We start from the raw sequence: 25,665 nt of genomic DNA on the forward strand, positions 1-25,665 counted from the left end.
CTTCAGACTAATGCCTTTCCACTCAGACTAATGCCTTTCCACCAGACGAAAGGGCCTTTCCACTCAGACGAAAGGTGCCTTTCCACTCAGACGAATGCTTTTCCACTCAGACGAATGCTTTTCCACTCAGACGAATGCCTTTCCACTCAGACGAATGCCTTTCCACTCAGACTAATGCCTTTCCACTCAGACTAATGCCTTTCTACTCAGACTAATGCCTTTCTACTCAGACTAATGCCTTTCCACTCAGACTAATGCCTTTCCACTCAAGACGGAATGCCTTTCCACTCAGACGAATGCCTTCCACTCAGACGAATGCCTTTCCACTCAACGAATGCCTTTCCACTCAGACGAATGCCTTTTCCACTCAGACGAATGCCTTTCCACTCAGACGAATGCCTTTCCACTTCAGACGAATGCCTTTCCACTCAGACGAATGCCTTTCTACTTCAGACGAATGCCTTCCACGCCAGACGAATGCCTTTCCACTCAGACGAATGCCTTTCCACTCAGACGAATGCCTTTCTACTCAGACGAATGCCTTTCCACTCAGACGAATGCCTTTCCACTCAGACGAATGCCTTTCCACTCAGATGGGAATGTTGATTGATTGAAATTATTTGATAATTAGGCTAAAAGTAGAAGACTACACGACATATATATGTTTCATAAATTAATTATTCGAAAACAATATTTTCAACAACTGCAGCAACTAACACTACAACGACATAGGAGCATAAAAGGTGTGTGTGTTCATGCTTTTGTATGGTACGGTGTTTCCCAGCAATTACCTTGGGGTGGACATGTCTTATGCGGTACTTGTCCAGCCTCTTGTTGATGTAGTTGAAGAAGGTCCCGAGCAGCCCTTCCACCACCCCCATCAGGACAAAGAAGGCCAGGTCAACCACCGTCCACAGGTGGCACTTCTTATCCCCATCTGAACACTGTGGGAGAGGGAGAGGGATGGACATACATGGAGGTGTAGAACTTAAATTACTTTATCATCATATGCACACACAGAGCTATACAAAACACTGTACCCACATCGCAGCTCTGCCACAAAAATGGAAGAGGCAATTACTCAAAAGAGAAAGGAATGAATTGGTTTGTCTGTGTAACCGGTGTGAAATGGCTAGCTAGTTAACGGGGTGTGCGCTAATAGCATTTCAATCGGTGACGTCACTCGCTCCGAGAACTTGAAGTAGTTGTTTCCCTTACTCGGCAAGGGCTGCAGCTTTTGTGGAGCGATAGGTAACGATCTTCGAGGGTGACTGTTGTCGATGTGTGCAGAGGGTCCCTGGTTCGAGCCAAGGTTGGGGAGAGGAGAGGGACGGAAGCAACACTGTTACATTATTGGAGCCGTGACCCGGATCACTGGTTGCTGCGGAAAAGGAGGAGGTCAAAAGGGGGGTGAGTGTAACCGGTGTGAAATGGCTAGCTAGTTAGAGGGGTGCGCGCTAATAGCATTTCAAATCGGTGACGACACTCGCTCTGAGACCTTGAAGTAGTTGTTTCCCTTGCTCGGCAAGGGCCGCTGCTTTTGTGGAGCGATAGGTAACGATGCTTCATGCGAGGCAGTTGTTGAGGTCCCTGGTTCGAGCCCAGGTAGGGGCAAGGAGAAGGACGGAAGCAACACTGTTACATCTGCCTCCAATGAAAAACCATGCCAGGCTTAAATCGACTACTATAAAATCGTAAAAAAGGTTGAGAGGTTTGACAACTATTGAAGAGTCAGACCGGTGCAGACTGCCACGAGGAAACATAACCAATAGATCATATGTTTTGTTACTGTCCTTCACTGSCTCGCTTTTGGAGCCAGGTCCAGCAGTGGTTGTTAAGTCATAATGTCTGTGTTCAGATGGACCTAGAAACAGTACTGTTAGATCTGAAAAAGCCCAATCAATCAATGGGAAATATGATTATACACTTAGGTAAAATATTTATTTTTAGAGCAATCTTGATAGAACTGGTACAAATAGAGAGGTTCAAGACCCTCGCAAGACATCACAGTAAAATACACTATGTAAAATATCCCAGACATCACAGTAAAGTACCAAACATAAGGAACACCTTCCTAATATTGAGTTGCACCCTCTTTTGCCCTCAGAAAAGCCTCAATTCGTTGGGGCATGGACTCTACAAGGTGTCGAAAGCATTCCACAGGGATGCTGGCCCATGTTGACTCCAATGCTTCCCACAGTTGTGTCAAGTTGGCTTGATGTCCTTTGGGTGGTGGACCATTCTTGATACACACAGAAACTGCTAAGTGTGAACAGCCCAGTAGTGTTGCAAATTTTAACACACTCCAGTGTGCCTGACACCTACTACCATACCCCGTTCAAAGGCACTTAAATCTTTTATCTTGCCCATTCACCCTCTGAATGGTACACATACAATTGTCTCAAGGCTTAAACATTCTTCTTAAACCTGTCTCCTCCCCTTCATCTACACAAGAGGTCTCCAAAAGGTAGTTTGCGAGTTACCAGTAGCTCACAGCCTACCTATGAGTAGCTCGCCAAGTAATTCTAAAGGACGCTACATGCATTTTTTTCATGCGTTGCATCACAAACGGTCATAAACATAAAGCTCCCGTATCCAATCAATTTGACAGTGTTGTAGTGAAGGGTAAATGCAAATCTGATTTTTTTCCCACGACAGTTTACAAATTTCTTGTTAACAAACTATAGTTTTGACAAGTCGGTTAGGACATCTACTTTGTGCATGACACAAGTCATTTTTCCAATAATTGTTTACAGATTATTTCACTTATAATTCACTGTATCACAATTCCAGTGGGTCAGAAGTTTACATTCACTAAGTTGACTGTGCCTTTAAACAGCTTGGAAAATTCCAATAAATTATGTCATGGCTTTAGAAGCTTCTGATAGGCTAATTGACATAATGTGAGTCAATTGGAGGTGTACCTGTGGCATACCTTCAAACTCAGTGCATATTTGCTTGACATCATGGGAAAATCTAAATAAATCAGCCAAGACCTCAGAACAAAAATTGTAGACCTCCACAAGTCTGGTTCATCCTTGGGAGCAATTTCCAAACGCCTGAAGGTACCACGTTCATCTGTACAAACAATAGTACGCAAGTATAAACACCATGGGACCACGCAGCCGTCATACAACTCAGGAAGAAGACGCATTCTGTCTCCTAGAGATGAATGTACTTTGGTGCGAAAAGTGCAAATCAATCCCAGAACAACAGCAAAGAACCTTGTGAAGATGCTGGAGGAACCAGGTACAAAAGTATTTATATCCACAGTTAAACGAGTCCTATATCGACATAACCTGAAAGGCCACCCAGCAAGGAAGAAGCCACTGCTCCAAACTGAGCAATCAGGGGAGAAGGGCCTTGGTCAGAGAGATGACTAAGAACCCGATGGTCACTCTGACAGAGCTCCAGAGTTACTCTGGAGATAGGAGAACCTTCCAGAAAGAAAACCATCTCTGCAGCACTCCACAAATCAGGTCTATAATGGTAGAGTGGCCAGACGGAAGCAACTCCTCAGTAAAAGGCACAAATTCTAAAAACCTGTTTTTGCTTTGTCATTATGGGGCAGGAGTATTGTGTGTAGATTGAAGGGGAAAAACGATTTAAACCAATTTAGAATAAGGCTGTAATGTAACAAAATGTGGAAAAAGTGAAGGGGTCTGTATACTTTACAAATGCACTGTATATATAAATATATAACGCAACAATTTCTAAGAGTTACAGTTCATATAAAGAAATCAGTCAACTGAAATAAATTAATTTGGCCCTAATCAATGGATTTCACATGACTGGGCAGGGGTTCAGCCACTTGGCCTATGCTCTCCCAGGCCCACCCATGGCTGAACCCCTGCCCAAAACAACATTGGAGGCAGCTTATGATAGAGAAATGAACATGCAATTCTCTGTCAACAGCTCTGGTGGACATTCCTGCAGTCAGCATGCCAATTGCATGCTCTCTCAAAACTTGAGACAGCTGTGGCACTGTGTTGTGACACAATTGCACATTTTTGAGTGGCCTTTTACTGTCCCTAGCACAAGGTGCACCCATGTAATGATCATGCTTTTTTTATCAGCTCCTTGATATGCCACACTTGTCAGGTGGATTTATCCTGTTGGCAAAGGAAAATTCTCACTCACAGCAATGTAAACCAATTTGTACAACAACTTTGGCGAAACAAGCTTTTTGTGCAAATGGAACATTACTGGGATCTTTTATTTCAGCCCATGAAACCTGGGACCAACAATTTACATGTTGTGTTTATATTTTTGTTCAGTAAAGGGGATAATAAATTATGCAAGTCATTTGATAGACTCCAGCTCTGTCTGCTGGTTTCATAGTGGATCTACAAAAATACCCACATAATACTCTCACACCTCAAACATGAACAATCAATGTCTGTGCATGTGAATGAGTGCTTGTGCCTTGAACTCTCCAAAGTTGAGCAGGCCGGGTAGCTGGAGCGAACTCCATTTGTTGTAGTTTATCCCATAGTGAAAGAAGTTAAGGGTTAATGTAGTCGACATGGAGCAGAAGAGCTGAGGGGAGGAAGACACAGGAAGAGAGGGGTACCTCAGAGCAGCAACTGACTTACAATGACTTCAACTAGCAGAAAAATTGCCTGCGTGTGTACGTATGTATGCGTGTCCGTCAAACCTACCACTTTCAGGTGAGTGCCTGGTTCCAGAAAGAGGAGCCTTCCTCCAGGCTGAAGAGGGTGCCCCCTATAGGTGCCCCAAACGCAGCAGCCACCCCGGCCGCAGCCCCCGCCGACACAAAGTCCTGCTTGTCCTTGTAATAAAGATTAAGCACAGACATTTAACTTATAATGATGAACTACTGCGCTATTAGCACTTTACACTAGTAGAGTGTCCCTGTACCGGTCACTGTGGAAGTAGGGGAAGTCAAAGTTGATCTTCTTGAAAGTGATGCTCTGAAACTGAGGTAGGCCGGCTCCCTCGATGGCTCCGCTGTGGATCATTGGACCCTCCTTCACCACAAACAGACCTGAAGAATCAAACACGTAGTCAGAGGCGGAACAGATGCATTGGTACTGGATTCCTTTTAGTTTAATCCTATAATGTTTGCATCTGGAAAGTCAGGGTCGTATTCATTAATCCACACCGTAGCAAAATGTTTTGCAACATAAAACAAATAATAACTGTTCTATTGGACAAGTTCAGGTAGTCTGTTGCAGTCCGTTTGGTGCCTAGTGAATACGACCCAGTTCCATCTATGTTGTAGTACCTCCGATGGCCTTGCAGAGTAAAGTACGTAGTCGGACTATTCCGGATATCTTTACTCCGTTCAGGTAGCTCTTGATCTCGGGGATTCCCGAGCCTGCAGCTACAGGCTAAATGACACAGGACAGGGACGTTCAGTAGGAGTTGGGACAATTCTAATATGATACCACTAAACAAGCAAATAAAATGTAAAGAACTATCCCACAGTTTGAAAAAAACAGCAGTTTTGTAAATAAGCGTATTGTCAGAGGGATTATGAGCATGCACATTACTTCTGAAAATGAGGGTATGGTCAGTACAGGCAGACTACTGATTAGTGCACTTCAGATAAGTGCCAGCTCTTTTGAAGTGCGCTATAGTTTGGTTGTCCCTTTTTAATTGCTTCTGATAACTGCATGCTTTGGTTTAGTGCACGCCATCCCAACAGTCCCAAGCCCCTGCATTTTTCAGGAGTCGACTGTAATAGCATAATAATAGCATGAAAGGACATGTTAGGTATTTGTGTAGATCGGTCTTACCTCGATGAGGACCAACACACTGGCGATGAAGATGAAGGTCATGTTGAAGGCCAGCAGCTCAAAAAGCGACAGTGTCAGGCAGCCTTTCTCACTGCACTCCTCCACAGCTAGCAAACACTGGCTAAGGAAAAACCCTGTCTGTCACACACCTCACTACTCTAAACTAACTAATATGTTGATTTGGGAATTATGAAAACTGTCATGCATGTTCAATATCAGAAAGACATGATTCATTTGAAATATTTAAGTTTTTGAGTGAAATATTCCATCTTCCAAAAATAGATACATAGCCTTACAAAAAAGTTCACGAAAAGGCCCACCTGAAAGAAAAMAAAATAGTGTCAAGAATTGAATGTGCATTTTCTAATGAATGCAGCCATTTGGCAGTAGCACTTGGCATCGTCCATACCTTCGTCATACATTATTTCCAGAGGATGTACAGAGCGTCATTGTTTTTTGCTTACCGGTATGTAAGCTAACCAAAAATCAGCATGTCTGATTCTACATGCAGGATAGAAAATGATGGCACTTACCAGGACTACTGAAACTCCAATTGCAAACACCAGCATCCACCTCACAGCTTCATACTTTTGGGCTTTCTAATATGTGATAGGAGTACCCATGTTAGAATAAATGTAAATATAGACCAACCCAGCACAATTGCAATATGCAGTTTGTYGAAATTAACTGCAAAAAAAACTTTAACATTTTAATCACTAAGTAACAACTTTGTAACTAACTTAAAACATGTATTTATCACTTAAACAATACAACGTTTAATTTCTTAGTATACCTTAGTGTTCATTCCCTCCAGAACTTCAACATATGGTTCATTGATGCACCTGTCATAATCCAGGCTCTGCCAAAAGATAGAGAGAGAATCATTTGGAGATGAGTCAGAGTGTGTTTAATTATATAGATTTTCTGGTATCTTTATCTGACGAGACAGATTTCAATGGTACTCTGGCAACAGATGTGGTCAAGAGCTAGCCTGGTTTGTCACGTTCTGACCCTAGTTATTGTGTTAATTGTTTGTTGTAGTGGGTCAGGACGTGAGTTGGGTGGGCATTCTATGTTATGTGTTTCTATGTTGGGTTCATGTTAACTAGCCTGATATGGTTCTCAATCAGGGACAGGTGTTTTACGTTTCCTCTGCTTGAGAACCATATTTAGGTAGGCTGATCACACTGTTTGTTTGTGGGTGATTGTTGCTGTGTCTGTGTTTGTGCACCACACGGTACTGTTTCGTTTTGTTTAGTCTGTTCTTCGTGTTTATGTTAGTTCGCATGTTCAGGTCTGTTGACGTCGTTTGTTGTTTTGTAGTTTGTCTTGTATTTTTCGTATTCGTTATTATAATTAAAATTCATTATGTCTACATACCTCGCTGCGTGTTGGTCCGATCCATGCTCCTCCTCGTCTGAGGAGGAGAACGACTTCGACAACCGTTACATGGTTCCAGATCTGGTTGTGCTCTTGCCGACTCCATTGTCAAGCCAACATCTTGACGTTCATCTGCTTCTAAGGGACTTTCTCACCTCATAATCTTTCCTTGGAAGGATCACATCCTCCTCATCTTGAGTTTCCCCAAGAATAGTCTGGAAATGAGAAGGTTGAAGAATGTGACATTGACATTAGGCCCTATGCATACATAATTTTAAAAAACAATGCAGAACTATGTCTGACAAATAAGGTTATTGCAGTACTGCTTTCCAGTCCTCATTAGAAGATAGCTGGCACTTACTACACATAGTGCCACATAAGTAATACCCCCAACAAAAGAGCAAGCTGTTGCTGAGGTTTCTTCCTGAGTCATCATGCAAGGCTGTGAATAGTTTGAGGGGAATTAACAGCTAGATGTTTTAACTCTCTTTCAACATACACWTCTTCAGACAACTAGTGCCCCCTTGTCAAACTGTCCAATTGGGTGTTTGACAAGGGCCTCTTAAACGATGAACATCATGATCATGCAATGTTTCTTGATAAATGGAATGGGTCGTGCTTGCCAAGCATCAAGCTAGTGTAGTGCCAGTGGCTACTAATCAGCATAGTTTCTAACCACTGTCAGCTAGCTAGCTGCCATGTTGTTTAGTTTGACTCAGTACAAATTTCCCCAAAACATTTATTCAGCCTATTGCTATTCCGACAGCTATATAGCAAACATAGTCTAACTCAATATTTATTCATTTATCTAGCTATCATACAATATAACTAGCAAGCTAAACTTCTATTATATAATATATGCCATTTTTAACAGATGCGTTTATCCAAAGCGACTAAGTCATGCGTGCATAAATGTTTAGCGTATGAGAACATCACAACAGAAGAGGGTTTAGCTTTCTCCAGCCATGGTGAAGAAGTCAGGACACAGGCTTAGTTTTTCTTGGAAATCTCGCACAAAATATTTAGCAAATTTAGGCATTTCAACACATTATGCAAATGATCTCATACCAGTTCCTCGGGTGTACGGGTCTCTTCATCCCTGCAGCAGCATTGACAACATAAGCAATTCCCACAGCTCGCCATCTTCGCTGTTGTCTCTTCAGCACCACACTTACAAAAAAGTACTTATTCGGTGGGGTTTATTAGCAGCTGGCATCCAACGTTATGGAGCATTACCGCCACCTACTGTACTGGAGTGTGGGCCAGAGACAGGGAGAAACTCAAGTCGACCTTCCACCACTTTGCTCTTAAAAAAGATAACAAAATATTTGAGACAATATCTAATAACGTACTGCTCAAAATACTCTTAACTCATTTACTGTATCCCCTTCTCCCTCATACTAGATCTCAGCATCTCTCTTTCCCTCTGATACTGCCCACATGGTAGCAATACATGTTCCACGGTCTCTGTTTCCAGGCAATAATCACACTTTCCTGTTGGATGCTTTCCTATCACATTTAAGGTCTTATTCAACCTGATGTGTCCCACCCTTAATCTTGTAAAAATAGCCTCCTCTCTTCTGTCCCTTCCTGCCGTTCTCCCCTCCCGGACTTTCCTCTGTACTTTAAATAAATCCCTGCACTTAGTATCGCTATTCCACTGTTCCATATCAGTTTGCAAACAATGTAAACAAATATATTTAAAAAATGCAATTGAGTTAATAAAGCCACATACAAACATGGTCTCTTTTTTGCTTTCTTGAGTAAGGCAGCTCCAAAATGCAGGTGTTTCAGCCTAGCTCAGTGCTTTCTGTGGTGGTCGGGGGCCTTAGCCAGCAGAAAAATACAGAGTGTTGCGCCTGAATGGCTCAGTTTTCTGTCACTCATCGGACAGTACATTATCGCAAGTCTAAGGTTAGAGCTCAAATGTAGCCCCTTGGGTTCTGCCATAGAGTTATATTAGAAGTGCCCATCCAAGAAGGCTCGAGGTCATTGGTCAGAATGAATCAAATCACATTATATCTACAGTAGCTTTGATTGGACTGATAATGTCAACATCTTACTTTCAAAGTCTTAGCCAGCAGTCATCATCAGTTGTCATCAAGTCAAATCAAATCAAATCTAATGTTATTAGTCACATGCACCAAATACAACCGGTGTAGACCTTACGGTGAAATGCTTACTTACGAGCCCCTAACCAACAATGCAGTTTAAAAAAAAAGACCAATAAGAATAAGAAATAAAAGTAACAAGTAATTAAAGAGCAGCAGTAAAAATAACAATAGCGAGACTATATACAGGGGGTACCGTTACAGAGTCAATGTGCGGGGGCACCGGTTAGTTGAGGTAATATGTACATGTAGGTAGAGTTATTAAAGTGACTATGCATAGATGATAACAACAGAGAGTAGCAGCAGTGTAAAAGGGGGGGGGAGGGGGGGGGGGGGCAATGCAAATAGTCTAGGTAGCCATTTCATTAGATGTTCAGGAGTCTTATGGCTTGGGGGTTGAAGCCTGTTAAGAAGCCTCTTGGACCTAGACTTGGCCCCCCGGTACCACTTGCCATGCGGTAGCAGAGAGAACAGTCTATGACTAGGGTGGCTGGGGTCTTTGACAATGTTTTGGGCCTTCCTCTGACACCGCCTGGTATAGAGGTCCTGGATGGCAGGAATCTTGGCCCCAGTGATGTACTGGGTCGTTCGCACTACCCTCTGTAGTGCCTTGCCATACCAGGCAGTGATGCAACCCGTCAGGATGCTCTCGATGGTGCATTTTGAGGATCTGAGGTCCCATGCCAAATCTTCTCAGAACGCCAAACGGCGTTCAATGTGCCTCACCCTAATCATTTGGTCTATTGTCACCTCTTAATTTCGCCTACTGTTCTAACTTGGTGGTGCACAAATAGCCTATAATCTGTTTTAGAGACATGTAATCATTGAATATTGTAAGATATTTCATTGTCTGTTTATGTGTCCCATTTATTTATCCTACGGTTCTGACTGGTACAGGGAGTACATTGTAAGAATGGCCCATGTTCTAAATTCTGTCGCTGTAAAGTGCAGAACAAATTATTATGTTGACAACGTCCTTCATCGTTTGCTCATTGTTGTCTTAATCGAAATTACGGAATGCCTCTTATCCGCTTGTCATCCCCTTATGCCATAATTTGTACAGCTCAATTGTCAGTAGAGCAAGTCTGCCATATCAGCTGTTTTTTTAAGGCAGTAAATGAGGCTGAATGAACTGTTGTCCGCTGCCAGACAAGGCTCCGCTGAAAGCCAGGTTTAGCAGTGGTAAGGTGTTGTGACTCTGCTGTTGGGACAGCTTTATGTAGGCCTTAACAGCTTGTGGGCACCGTTTGGCACCGTTATAGTGRAATTAATGTATTGTTTCGTGTTGTGTTGTGTAGTGGCTTTGCTGGCATGCATCAGACTTTTTTTGTTGCGCCACCAAGATTCATGCTAAAATCGCCACTGGTACTGTCTAATGTCTTAAGTAGTTAAACATTACTCCAACCTCGTGAAAGTGACAAACTGACACGTTTTCAGGAGCAGTTTCTGCCTACCTTCATGCGCATACTGCTGTTTTTGACTATACTGCTGCTGGATCAGCCTACCTGTCAATAATGAGTGATTTTGTGGATTTGGCGCATGTGCACTTGGTCAAAAACACTACATAATCACAGACAACAAACTTTTTCGGTTGCTTGTACATCATTATTTATACCTTTTTTGGAAGTACATACCGGGCGTGACGGCAGTAAATTAAGATAATTGCTCAGCCAAACAGATAATTGCTCAGCCAAACTCCATATTTGGTTAGTAATTCAAATATGTTGACATTAACATGTGCAGAGCTGTCTAACGGCTCGATCACACCTACAGTGTTCAAAATGATATGCAACATCTGCTACCATTTCTGTCATTCCATCAATGCACACAACGTGATGTATACGTTCGATAAATCCAACTATGCACCACACATAACGCACTGCAACACAATGGTGCAAGGCAAACGCAGCATTCCATTGGACATGTATGTACTTCTGGTATACCAAAACGTCAAAACACTTTGTGTGATCGAGGCGTATTTTTTCATAGTCATCGTCTGTCTCCCCCTTTTAGCCAACTAAACTCAACGATTACGATGTAGTTGTGCGGTAAGTAGTGTGAGCGGACTGGAGCTCTGACCTCACATAAAATTGTATTTTTGTTTTAAAACGACTTATTTAAGCACCCAAAGAATAGCACACATAACAATGTCGTGACTCGTGTGTAATTGGGCTATTGTTTGAGCGCTGAAAAAAAACACTTCATTATGTGATGCCGGAGCTCCAGTACTCCTGTACCTCTCAACTCCATTGTAAATCATGGAGTTTCGTTTAATCGGCTATCTCCCCCTTTGCCCCGACGGCGGAACAGGACGAGGAATATAAGACCAGTCACACGTTGTAGCAGCTCACATAGCAGAGGCGAGCCCGTGAGAATATTTAGCTAACGTTACGCCTGCAGAATAATTTGTGGAAGAATTGAGAGAAACAGGTAAGTTAGTTATGCATTTGTTGCCGAATGTTGTGCATGATTGCTCACGTTAACTAGCTAGCTAACATTATCTTTGTAACGTTAGCTGCTTTGTTTATTCTTTTCAGTGGATAACGTTAGCTAGCTAACAGTAATACATGCTGGCTAGTGTGTCTTTCAGTTTCACATGTTTTCGCCCGTGTGCGAGCGAAAGTGTAAGCCAACTCGTGATAGTTTGACTCCCAAACTTCAAACACTGTTTTTGGCTGTAGCAGCATGGTGAATCAAGTGCAGAGAGTCGAAGACACATGGCGAACATGCAGCAAAAGCGACTCAAGTGGCGCGAGCAACAGCGGTTGCGAGAGTTCCAAGGAAAGCTCTCGCTCCTCGACGCCCGTGTTGGACACCGACCGCACGGACAGGCTACGGGACAAGATGCGCCGCCGGACGGAGTCGGGCGACCACTGGTTTTCCCTCGAGTTCTTCCCCCCTCGCACTGCAAGTGGAGCTGTCAACCTCATCTCTAGGTATGTAGCAGAAACTTTGGCTTTGGCTTGTTCTAGTAACTAAACACTTAGTTTTGAGTTAAACTATCAAAGGTTGAAATGTATCACCTGCTAATCAATGCAAATTTTCCTCCCATTTATTCCAATTCAGATTTGATCGCATGGGCTCAGGGGGGCCCCTGTTCATAGATGTTACCTGGCATCCGGCGGGGGACCCGGGTTCGGACAAGGAGACCTCCTCCATGATGATCGCCAGCACAGCGGTCAACTACTGTGGCCTGGAGAGCATCCTGCACCTGACCTGCTGCAACCAGACCAAAGAGAAGATCACTGGGTACCTGAGCAAAGCCAAACACCTTGGCCTGAAGAACATCATGGCTCTAAGAGGAGGTAGGGCCTTTTGGCATGGACTAGGGTGACATAGTACCTAGACCCAGTTCTAAGGTCAGTTTTCACTTTTTTTTCTTAAAGTGGAACTGACAGCGTTTTAATTACTTTGCAGCTCTGAAACAGACATTAATATCAGTCAAAAATATCAAATTTGTAGTTTATGCTACAAAACTGACTTTATTAGAAGTTTAAAAAATGTGGTTCTATTTTACTCAAAATTCCATGATGTAGAGTAAGGCATTTTTGGCATAATAGATGGATGCAGCTCAATGCATGATTAATTAGCTAATTCACCAATACTATTCTTGGTAGTCCAACAAATATTGCCATCAGTTTGTATACCAGGCCAGCTGTGATTTACTGTTTACTGCCTCTAGCCCTTCGGGATACACTGTTTCAATTGCAATGACTCAATGTTTTGGACAGAAACCTACAAATGTATTAAATGCTGTGCATGTCTATAAAATAATGTCCTTCTGGATGGTTCTCCCATCTCTGCAGCACTCCGCAAAACACCAGTCTCAAGGTCAACGGTGAACAGGCGACTCCGGGATGCTGGCCTTCTAGGCAGAGTAGCAAAGAAAAAGCCATATCTCAGACTGGCCAATAAAAAGAAAAGATTAAGATGGGCAAAATAACACAGACACTGGACAAAGGAACTGCCTAGAAGGCCAGCATCCCAGAGTTGCCTCTTCACTGTTGATGTTGAGACTGGTGTTTTGCGAGTACTATTTAATGAAGCTGCCAGTTGAGGACTTGTGAGGTGTCTGTTTGTCAAACTAGACACTCTAAAATACTTGTCCTCTTGCTCAGTTGTGCACCGGGGCCTCCCACTCCTCTTTCTATTCTGGTTAGAGCCAGTTTGCGCTGTTCTGTGAAGGGAGTAGTACACAGCGTTGTACGAGATCTTCAGTTTCTTGGCAATTTCTCGCATGGAATAGTCTTCATTTCTCAGAACAAGAATAGACTGACGAGTTTCAGAAGAAAGGTCTTTGTTTCTTGCCATCTTGAGCCTGTAATCAAACCCACAAATGCAGATGCTCCAGATACTCAACTAGTCTAAAGAAGGCCCGTTTTATGATTTCTTTAATCAGGACAACAGTTTTCAGCTGTGCTAACATGATTGCAAAATGGTTTTCTAATGATCAATTAGCCTTTTAAAATGARAAAGTTGGATTAGCTAACACAACGTACCATTGGAACACAGGAGTGATGGTTGCTGATAATGGGTCTATGTAGATATTCCATAAAAAATCTGCCGTTTCAACTACAATAGTCAATTACAAGATTAACAATGTCTGCACTGTATTTCAAAAAAAAWAATATTTTAATGGAACAAAAAATGTGCTTTTCTTTCAAAAACAAGGACATTTCTAAGTGACCCCAAACTTTTGAATGTGTGTGGGCATTACTAAAATCTCAATCGACCAGTCTACTAATCCATTCAGGTGTATTGTGTGGCTTTTTGTGAACACTTTCTAATGATCTAAAGTCACGCTGTTGCTACTGCCGTTAGACAAACAGTCCAGTTCAAAGTGAATGATGGCAGGCCATGTGGCAAAATACTTATTTGTATATAGGCCTACTGTAGCTCTGATTGGCTCCTGAACAAGACTGACATTTTATTTACTTAAGTACCTTATTAATTGTCAAACGAACGGCCGCTTTCCTACTCTATATTGCTATAGAATTTTCACACATGCCTTACTSTCAATTTCAAACATTGTGAAAAATGAACATATCAAAGTGCTCACTTCTCAGAATAGTACCAAAAAAAGCATAACATGAACAGATTTGAATAAGATTTCATGTTGCTAAAACGCTGTCAGTTCCACTTTAATTGTTAAGGTTAGGATTTGGGGAGGGTGAGCTGATCCTAGGGACAACTTCTACACAGCAAGGTTGGTCCATTTGTAGGAATGTTGGTGTTTTGAGGGTCACCCTGATATTTTGGAGATAAGTTTCTGTTTGAATGCATGATTGCAGCCTGTTGCGTCACTCTCACTCGGCAAGATCTGTGGTTCACATTGCTGCCCAAGGTCACGTCCTGTCACTTGCATTGMAGCCTCTTGCATCATTCACTCTTCAATATTTTTGGTTTGCATTTATGCTCGTGGTCACATATCGCAGAGTCTGAGTGAACCTTATTTATCCAGGTTTTACTCATTGAGATGACGAGTCTTGGCTAACTAGCTAGGACTCATAGTGACAAATTCCCATTTTAAACGCCATGTTTTCATGATCTCTTTATAGATCCCATGGGGGCTGACTGGGAAGAGGAAGAAGCGGGCTTCAACTACGCCACAGACCTAGTCAAACACATACGCTGCGAGTTTGACGACTACTTTGACATCTGTGTTGCAGGTACGTTTGAAGCAGAATGTATTTATTTTTTACAACGCGTCATCCTTTTGTAATTATATCCTCATGTCAGGTAATTTGTGAAAGACTTTAAAGTAGGCTGTTGTACCTACTGATACGATGTGAGCATTTTATCACCCCAAAAACCATTTTAGTGCTACAAGTTGGTATAATGTGACCCACCACCTGGATTCGGTCCTATATATCAACATTTTGAGATGGTGTTTTTTTTTTTTTACATTGTATAAAAGTAGAGACTGAGAACTAGACAATTGTATATCATACACTGCAGTTGAGGGAAAAAGGGAAAGTAATTCTGCTTTGAAAGTTGATGAACTTGTAACCCCACTTTTGAGAAACTGGCCATCTGACAGTTTTGGTACACATACTGGAGAGCTCTTTGTCTACGCCGATTCATCATCGTTCACACCCTCTTAAACGTTAGCCCCACCCATCTCTTTAAGGATTCACTTGAGACCATGTGCTAAATAGAGTGAATACGCTAGTGTAGTTAACAACCAAAGATTTCAAGACTAAAGTGGGAAAGTAGTATTAAAAATGCATTATCTAGTCCTTGGCCTATATGCTGTAACTCTGTTTGAGTCGCTTTGCTTTATCTTGGCCAGGTTGCAGTTGTAAATGAGAACTTGTTTTCAACTGGCCTACTTGGTTAAATAAAGGTAAAATAAAATCCTAATCTGACTTTGGTGCAGGTCATGTTTTTCTTCACATTACGGTCTCTGGTAAACACAAACATCAAAAAAATATGTTTGTCACATGCACAAGATGCTGAAGGTGTAAACGGTACAGTTAAATGCATAGTGGAAAATTTGTTAAGACGTCTAGCTAGCTAAACAATGAACCATAATCTCAACTCATAATACCATGCATGTAGCGAAAGCTAACCAACTAGTTTGAATGTTAGCTAGCTAACATTAGGTTATAACTAGCCATGCAAATGGCTTTCTGAGATACGACTAATATTACTACACAGATCATACACATAACGTTAGCTAGCCAGCCAGCTACCGTTAGCTAGCTAACAGTAGGCTTTAACTTGCAATGAAAAATGGCTTTCTGACAAAATGAGTAACTAATATCTGAAAATTGTCGCTACCTGTATACATGGATGAACGCTTCTCCCTCTGTCATCGATGCCATGGTTGCCCTGCCCTTAGTTTGACAATGTCATCCAGAGATGGGTGTGTTGTATAACAGCCTCCTGTTATCTTTTCGACTTTCCGCATTTGGGAATCATCTCTCTGCTTCCACCGTGCATTCCACTGATTTCAAAACTCTGTCAACTTCTTCTGTGACAATACTGTTAATTGACGTTTCTTCTGATGACAGTGATGGGGGAAGACTTCAATGATTTTTTTTCTTCCCTAAATCAGGGATTTTTTCATAGTCTGATTCATTTTCAGAGTCCTAGAGAGACAGCATGGCATGTCCTCCAAAAAGTAGTCCATCACAACTTGACTTTGTCGATGGTGCTATTAACTTCAGGGCAGCAATGCAACACTTTCAGTTCTTCATTATCTTTCAAAAAATGCCACGGTAGAAAGGATTATCCACACATACTGAGCAACTCATGTTATAGACCGAAGCATGCTACATGGCAGACAATKCGAACTCATCTCTCGGGCATGTCCAGCCCATCCACTATCTCAGCCAATCATGGCTAGCGGGAAAGTTCCTGTATTTTTCCGTGGCTAAACCAAATAGGCTTGTAATAAAAACATKTTATTTACAGATGGCATACAAGTTTGTTAATGAGGCACATGAAAGTTCACATGTTCCAGAAGGCAATTCTGCACAAAAAAACTTTTTTTTGTAAAATGCATCTCCTGTGAGGTAGTGACATGTATGCCTAACTTCTTGAAACTGGTCACAAATGWGACCTCAAACACACACACACACACACTGAGCATTAAAACCCTTTCATTGTGGCAGGCTACCCCACTGGCCACCCGGAGGCGGAGAGCTACGACGAGGACCTGAGACATCTGAAGGAGAAAGTGGACGCTGGCGCCGACTTCATCATCACCCAGCTCTTTTTCCGGGCTGACACCTTCCTCAAGTTTGTCAGAGACTGCAGGGCCATAGGAATCACCTGCCCCATCCTACCAGGCATCTTCCCTATCCAGGTACTGTTGGATATGGGCCTAAACTGAGGGGGGTGTGTGTGTGTAAATAAATGCACTAACTACTGTAAGTTGCTCTGGATAAGAGCGTCTGCTAAATGACAAAACATGTAATGTTTGTGTGTAGTCAAAGGCTACATTTGTCAAATGTTTAAAGGGAGGGGTAGTCTTTTTGAACAGAACAGTCTTTCTAATATGATAGCAAAGGTGTAACAAATTACCAAGTACATTCAGTGTGATTCAAAACACAKATTTTCTCAATGGACCATTGTCCTTTGGAAATTTTAATCAATTCTACATTGATGCCAGTCAATACAGAAATGTAACACTCCCACTGTGATGTGTGTAATTTGTACTTTTTCATTGTCTTAAGTGTGTCTTTGCCATGTGAGAGTATATCAGTTGCATGGAGACATCATTTGTTTCTTTACATTTTGTTTTTCTGTCAGTACCTGAACCAGTAGGATTTGTGGTTTTCCAGGGCTACCAGTCTCTGAGGCAGCTGGTCAAGCTGTCCAAGCTGGAGGTYCCTGAGGAGATKATGCGTGTCATCGAGCCCATCAAGGACAACGATGCGGCAATCCGCAACTACGGCATTGAGCAGGCTGTGGGCATGTGCCGCGTGCTGCTGGAGAGCGGCGAGGTGCCGGGCCTCCACTTCTACACGCTGAACCGCGAGGTAGCCACCATGGAGGTACTGCGGCAGCTGGGTCTGTGGATCGAGGACCCCAGGTCTGTCAATTGCCCTAGATTGGATATCTTTCAAATACTTTGGGTTGCGCTTGATTTAGCTTACCCAGTATTTAGGGGGAAACCCTAAAACTAATGGCATGTTTGACTTCTGAGATGTCACGTTTTCACACATAGTGTGGGTACCATTTGTAATTGTGTGTATTACTGCACTTTTATTAGTCCTGGAACATTTAACAAAGATTTCACCATGTGAAGTGATTTCTAACTGGCTAGGTGTTAGAATGGAATGTGCGCCGTCTTGCCTGTTCCTAGTACTGATGGAGGGTTTGGGGTCTACTTGGATTSCCAGGCGGACACTCCCCTGGGCGGTGAGCGCTCATCCCAAACGCAAAGTGGAGGACGTGCGGCCCATTTTCTGGGCCTCCAGACCCAAGAGCTATATCTACAGAACACAGGACTGGGATGACTTCCCCAATGGACGATGGTGAGCAACACTGGAGAAAAACGTTGAAAAGTCAGAATTTCTCACCGTGGCTAGTTTTTGGGTGTAAATGATGTTGTTCATTCAAGGCTTTTTCACACTACTGGACTGAGCCAAGCTATACTGTGATGTCATTAAGTGATGTATAACGTGAACAAGTACTGTATAATCAGTGAACAGGCAATGTTCCCAGGTCTTGTCAGCTTGGCTCTGTGTTATTTCAGGGGAAACTCATCCTCTCCGGCCTTTGGTGAACTCAACGATTACTACCTGTTCTACCTTAAGAGTAAGTCGTCCAAGGACGCCCTGCTGAAGATGTGGGGCGAGGAGCTGACCAGCGAGCAGAGCGTCTACGAGGTCTTCACCAGTTACATCACGGCCCAGCCCAATGTTGCTGGACACAAGGTGACATCCGGACCTCTACACTTTGGAGTGAAAACAGCCCGAAACGTTAACTTTCATGAGGCGCCTCATAAATACAACCATGTGCATTATGACAACCACTTAAAACAAGAACCTAAACCCTTGACTTGCACTTTGCTCATCTGARGTCTCCTGACCTCTCTTCTCCTAGGTGATGTGTCTGCCGTGGAATGACGACCCGCTGGCCCCGGAGACCAACCTGCTGAAGGACGAGCTGGACAAGGTGAACCGCAGGGGAGTCCTCACCATCAARTCCCAGCCCAGCATCAACGGCAAGCCCTCCTCAGACCCCATCGTGGGCTGGGGCCCCCCTGGTGGCTACGTCTTCCAGAAGGTAAAGTTTGGCGTCTGTGGTTTGGTTGTGGGGATGACCAATTATGTCTTATTATTTAAAGCCTCATACATGCTTATATTACTGTACCTGCATGCTTAAAGTAAAGTTTTCCCAAAAAGAATAAGGTAGGCCTAGTAAAAGGAGTGGGCAGGGGGATGTACACTTGGATCACTATTTAGAAATACCCATAAATCCATTAGAATTATCAATGATTACTACTGGTTTAGCAAAATTAAGGCTGTCAGTTTTTCTTTTTTATCATGTTATTGAGAGTAGGTTGATTCACAATCTTTCCTAGAAATGAAAGAGCATGAATAAATCAGTCTTTTTTGGTATTGTTGACCGACAGTGGAGCTTTTTCAAACTTAACAGCTCTTGTATCACATGCATACCAATCATGAAATGACATGAACCTTATACTGTGCCACGTTTACAAATTCAACAGGCTTATCTGGAATTTTTCACCTCAAGCGAAAATGTCACCGCTCTCCTCAAAGTGCTAAAGAAGTACGAGCCTCGCGTCAACTACCACATCGTCAACGTTCACGTAAGTTCTCAACTACAGGCATTACATCTACACATATTTTGTGAATTGGAACAGTTTGCTAGAATGATCTGCTGGCTGATTTGTATCCATCTACAGGGTCAGAATACTACGAACGCCCATGACATGCAACCCAACGCTGTGACATGGGGTATCTTCCCCGGCAGGGAGATTGTCCAGCCCACCGTGGTGGATCCAGTCAGCTTCTTGTACTGGAAGGTAAGGTCAAAGGTCATCTCATTAACCTACTGGGCCCCTTCCAGGAACATTACCCCCTATGCACTTGTAGATATACAGCAACTGGTTTGGTGTAAGCAGTTCAGTGAAAACACCTATCAGCAAGATGGAGGGTGCTCGGGGTTGTTTCTGGTTGTGGACTGTGCCCATGACTCAGATGAGTTTGTGGCATGGTTGTCATTTAGTTCTCTAACATTTTAGTGGAGTATGGTACTTGAAGTACAGTTTTGAACCCTCCACATCATCTTTTTGAGCTTGAGCGTTTCACACAACAACCTCCCGTGAAGCCTTTTCAAAACCAGAATTTTGTGTGTAACTTCATCAGCAAGCTGTATCAGTTACCAGAGCTGTAAAGATGAATCTTTAGCGACAAGCCTGAACCCCCCCCCCCCCTTTCTGGAATGTGTTGAGTTAATTGTTCTCGCCTTCTTTTAATAGGACGAGGCCTTTGCCCTGTGGATCGAGCAGTGGGCCAAGCTGTACGAAGACGAGTCCCCATCACGTATGATCATCAAGTATATCCACGACAACTACTTCCTTGTCAACCTGGTGGACAACGACTTCCCTTTGGACAACTGCTTGTGGCAGGTCATTGACGACATGTTTGAGCTGCTTGACAACCCCCCGGAGGAGCAACCCGCGGAGCAACCTGCAGAGCAACCCAATGATGAGCAATCCGACAAGGAACAACCCGGAAAGTAACCATGGCGACAGTTACTTCTTTTTTTTCCCTGGTGCTGCTATCGATAACTTTTCACTCAACAAACACCACAAAGTACTTAACTACAGTATTATACCATACAGTATATACTCCAAAAATATATACTTAAAAAATATATATATTTTATTATCTGGAGGATGGATCTTAATCAAGAGGTACTTCAGTGAATGAATACGATGACAAATACAGTGCATTTGGAAAGTATTCAGACCCTTTCACTTTTTCCACATTTTGTTACTTTACAGGCTTATTCTAAAAATGATTATCCATTTTTTTTTTTTTTATCAATCTACACACAATACCCCATAATGACAAAGCGAAAAACGTGATTTTATAAATATTTGCAAATTTATAAACCAAATAACTGAAGTACCTTATTTACATAATATTTATGACCCTTTGCGATGAGACTTGAAATTGACCTCCGGTGCAACCTGTTTCCATTTATCATCCTTCAGATGTTTCTKCAACTTGATTGGACATGATTTGGAAAGGCACACCCATCTATATAAGGTCCCACAGTTGACTGTGCATGTCAGAGCAAAAACCAAGCCATGAGGTCGAAGGAATTGATCTTAGAGCTCTGAGATAGGATTGTGTCTATGCACAGATCTGGGTAAGGGTACCAAAAAATGTCTGCAGTATTGAAGGTTCCCAAGTGGCCTCCATCATTCTTAAATGGAAGAAGTTTGCAACCACGAAGACTCTTCCTAGAGCTGGGCGTCTGGCCAAACTGAGCAATTGGGGGAGAAGGCTTTGGTCAGGGAGGTGACCAAGAACCCGACGGTCACTCTGTCAGAGTTTCTCTGGAAATTGGAGAACCTTCCAGAAGTACAAACATCTCTGCAGCACTCCACCAATCAGGCCTTTATGGTAGAATGGCCAAACGGATGACACTCCTCAGTAAAAGGAAAATGAAAGCCTAACTGGCGTTTGCCAGAAGGCACCTAAAGGACTCTCGGACCATGAGAAACAAGATTCTATTGTCTGATAAAACCAAGATTGAACTGTTAGGCCTGAATGCCAAGCGTCACGTCTGGAGMAAACCTGGCACCATCCCTACGGTGAAGAATGGTGGTGACAGCCTCATGCTGTGGGGATGGTTTTCAGTCGCAGGGACTGGAAGACRGGTCAGGTCGAGGCAAAGATGAACGGAATAAAGTACAGCGAGATCATTGATGAAAACCTGGTCCAGAGCGCTCAGGACCTCAGACTGGGTTGAAGGTGAACCTTCACAACAGGACAATGACCCTAAGCACACAACCAAGACAACGCAGGAATGGATTCGGGACAAGTCTCAATGTCCTTGAGTGGCTCAGCCGGAGCCCGGACTTGAACCCGATCGAACATCTCTGGAGAGACCTGAAAATTGCGGTGCACCCCATCCAACCTGACAGAGCTTGAGAGGATCTGCAGAGATTAATGGGAGAAACTCCCCAAATACAGGTGTGCCAAGCTTGTAGCGTCATCCCCAAGAAGACTCGAGACTGTAATCGCTGCCGAAGGTGCTTCAACCATATACTGAATAAAGGGTCTGAACTTATATACATTTTTTTATTTTGCGAAAAATAAAATGTTTTGTCATTATGGGGTATTGTGTGTAGATTGATGGAGAAAAAAAAACAATTTAATCAATTTTAGAATGAGGCTGTAACAATGTGGGAAAATCAAGGGGTCTGAATACTTTCCAACTGCATTGTAACACAGGGAAACGTTTTGTACTTTTTAAACCATTTTAATTGTGTGTTTGGTGTATCTATCTAAACGTATGTGGACAACCCTTCAAATTAGTTGATTCGGCTAGTTCAGCCACACCCGTTGCTGACAGGTGTATAAAATGGAGCTAACAGCCGAGCATTCTCCTTAGWCAAACATTGGCAGTACAATGGCCTTACTGATGAGCTCCGCGACTTTCAACGTGGCATCGTGATAGGATGCCACCTTTACAACAAGTCATTTCGTCAAATTTCTGCCCTGCTAGAGCTGCACCGGTCAACTGTAKGTGCTGTTGTTGTGAAATGGAAACGTCTAGGAGCAACAACGTCTCAATCGCGAAGTGATAGGCCACACAAGCTCACAGAACGCGAGTGCTGTAGCGCGTCTATCCTCGGTTGCAACACTCACTACCATTTRCCAAACTGCCTCTGGAAGCAATGTCAGCACAAGAACTGTTCGTTGGGAGCTTCATGAAATGGGTTTCCATGGCCGAGCAGTTGCACACATGCCTAAGATCACCCTGTGCAATGCGAAGTGTTGGCTGGAGTTGTGTAAAGCTCGCCGCCATTGGACTGGAGCAGTGGAAACACGTTCTCTGGAGTGATAAATCACACTTCACCATCTGGCAGTCCAACGGGCGAATCTGGGTTTGGCGGATGCCASGAGAATGCTATGTGCCCCAATCTATAGTGCCAACTGTAAAGTTTGGTGGAGGAGGAATAATGGTCTGGGGCTGTTTTTCATGGTTTGGTTAGGCCCCTTAGTTCCAGTGAAGGGAAATCTTAACGCTACAGTATACAATGACATTCTAGACAATTATGTGCATCCAACTATGTTTCAACATGACAATGCCCCCGTGCACAAAGCGAGGTCCGTACAGAAATGGTTTCTCGATCTCTGTGGAAGAACTTGCTTGCACAGAGCCTTGACCTCAACCCCATCGAACACCTTTGGGATGAATTGGAACACCGACTGCAAGCCAGGCCTAATCGCCCAACATCAGTGCCCAATCTCACTAATGCGCTTGTGGCTGAATGGAAGCAAGTCCCTGCAGCAATGTTCCAACATCTAGTGGAAAGCCTTCCCAGAAGAGTGGAGGCTGTTATAGCAGCAAAGGGGGGACCAACACCATATTAATGCCCATGATTTTGGAATGAGATGTTCGACGAGCAGGTGTCCACATGCTTTTGGTCATGTATGTACTTGAGGGTGAGAGAACGTTGGTATATTATTGGAAACTGTTTTTCATTGTGTGAATTTAAGAGCTGTAGACTAGAGCATTTCGTAAGACTAAACTCTCTTTTAAACCAAAGTTTAAATTGAGCAATACAAGSACATTTCTCCTGACGAGTCAGGGTTACCCGAACACACAAGCATCGACAGACTTGATTTGTGATTACCATTGTAATCTGCCATAGACAATAATTGAAAATAAAACAGACTATGAGCTGCTGCTAAGATGCCACCTGAGGCCTTAACTAACAAGCATTTAAGCTACCACTTCACTGCTTTTATTTTTCAGTCTTTCTCTGTATATTTATTACCGTTYTGCAACGTCAATTAAAAAACAAGCATACTTTTACATGTTGCAATGCTCAATTGCCACCAGCACAATGTCTGATTTTATTATTCTTTTAAATTCTCCCTGATGTGTACATGGTGTTTTACACCAGGGGTTCCCAAGCCTTTCACTCCTTCCAGTATTGGGGAACATCCTGCGCCCCCTTTGTGCGCATGCCCCATGTCTATTTCTATGGGCACAAGCACAGTTCTTGAGACAAACTGTTCATACCACTCTTGTTGGTGGAGAACATTTAGCACGTTTTAAAGCTTATTTATTCTACACATTTTGTCTTGGGTGCAAATAATATTTTGTGTTTTTTAAATCAAATTTTCTTGCAATTCTATACATTTTGCCATGTCTAATGTGTATTCATGTGATATTTGAGTTCACATTTTTGTCACTATCGGCAAAATGTTTTTCTTCTAAAAACCATTAACTGACCTGGGCTCATTAATCTGACAAGTTATAAATGGCTCTGGAAGGTATGCAATGACTGATGATGCACTACACAATGTTGTAATTGCACCTCGTGCATTCTATTATAACTTTCAAGAGTAAGTTTAAAGCTGGTGGACTGACTTCATTTTTTAAAACTTTTTTTCTGGTGGTGGGTGGTGTTGTGGAGCGGGGACCACCATGCTCCACAGTTTGGGAACCACTGGTTAACTCAGCTATACCTTTTTGCATGATAACAGTTAGTACAAAGTCCATGGGATCTCACCACCTGATGGCACAAATGAGGGATTTCCCCTTGGAACATAGAAGCCTGTGACTTGTCAGAAAGGGATTGGATGATCCTTATAGACAGATGTATCACTGCCCCTGTGGCCGATGTGAAGTTAAACCATATCCCACTGCATACATTGGAACAACTTATCTCTTGAACCTGCTGGCCTATAACCTACATAAAATGTACTGCACTTGCCTGGAGTCTAAGCGTTATCTTATGTACAGTTGAAGTCAGAAGTTTACATACACCTTAGACAAATGCATTCTAAACTCAATTTTTCACAATTCCTGACATTTAATCCTATAAAAAATTCCCTGTTTTAGGTCAGTTAGGATCACCARTTTATTTTAAGACTATGAAATGTCAGAATAATAATTATTTATTTCAACTTGTATTTTATTCATCACATTCCCAGTGGGTCAGAAGTTTACATGCACTCAAACAGTATTTGGTAGCATTGCCTTAAACAATTTAAACTTGGGTCAATTGTTTCGGGTAGCCTTCCACAAGTTTCCCACAATAAGTTGGGTGACTTTTGGCCCATTCCTCCTGACAGAGCTGGTGTAACTGAGTCAGGTTTGTAGGCCTCCTTGCTTGCACACGCTTTTTCAGTTCTGCCCACACATTTTCTATAGGATTGAGGTCAGGGCTTTGTGATGGCTACTCCAATACCTTGACTTTGTTGTCCTCAAGCCATTTTGCCACAACTTTGGAAGTATGCTTGGGGTTATTGTCCATTTGGAAGACCCATTTGTGAACAAGCTTTAACTTCCTGACTGTCTTGATGTTGCTTCAATATATCCACATCATTTTCRTACCTCATGATGCCATCTATTTTGTGAGGTGCACCAGTCCCTCCTACAGAAAAGCACCCCCACAACATGATGCTGCCACCCCCGTGCTTCACGGTTGGGATGATGTTCTTTGGCTTGCAAGCCTCCCCCTTTTTCCTCCAAACATAACGATGGTCATCATGGCCAAACAGTTCTATTTTTATTTCACCAGACCAGAGGACATTTCTCCAAAAAGTACGATCTTTCTCCCCATGTGCAGTTGCAAACCGTAGTCTGGCTTTTTTATGGCGGTTTTGGAGCAGTGGCTTCTTCCTTGCTGAGCAGCCTTTCAGGTTATGTCGATATAGGACTCATTTTACTGTGGA

The 25,665-nt window shown here is 42.8% G+C and overlaps 1 protein-coding gene and 1 pseudogene across 2 annotated transcripts; one reads left to right on the forward strand and one right to left on the reverse strand.

Moving 5' to 3' along the window:
* The window catches only part of LOC112068445 (H(+)/Cl(-) exchange transporter 6-like), a 48,415-nt pseudogene extending 40,106 nt beyond the window's left edge, over nt 1-8,309 (reverse strand).
* Nucleotides 8,310-11,540: 3,231 nt separating this feature from the next.
* On the forward strand, nt 11,541-23,794 carry LOC112068446 (methylenetetrahydrofolate reductase (NADPH)). 2 transcript variants are annotated; one of them, XM_024135607.2, is made up of 12 exons: nt 11,541-11,683; nt 11,938-12,189; nt 12,320-12,558; nt 14,812-14,922; nt 16,873-17,066; nt 17,545-17,795; nt 18,106-18,240; nt 18,462-18,642; nt 18,812-18,994; nt 19,440-19,541; nt 19,638-19,757; nt 20,214-23,794. In XM_024135607.2, the coding sequence occupies exons 2-12, from the start codon at nt 11,939-11,941 to the stop codon at nt 20,475-20,477; spliced, it is 2,031 nt and encodes a 676-aa protein (XP_023991375.1). In that variant the 5' UTR covers nt 11,541-11,683; nt 11,938; the 3' UTR covers nt 20,478-23,794. The 2 variants fall into 2 exon arrangements, with proteins under 2 accessions (XP_023991375.1, XP_023991374.1); XM_024135606.2 differs by having other exon boundaries at nt 11,542-11,683; nt 11,935-12,189.
* The last annotated feature ends 1,871 nt before the right edge of the window (nt 23,795-25,665 follow it).

Source organism: Salvelinus sp. IW2-2015, unplaced genomic scaffold (genome assembly GCF_002910315.2).
Source record: "Salvelinus sp. IW2-2015 unplaced genomic scaffold, ASM291031v2 Un_scaffold516, whole genome shotgun sequence".
Lineage (NCBI taxonomy): Eukaryota > Metazoa > Chordata > Actinopteri > Salmoniformes > Salmonidae > Salvelinus > Salvelinus sp. IW2-2015.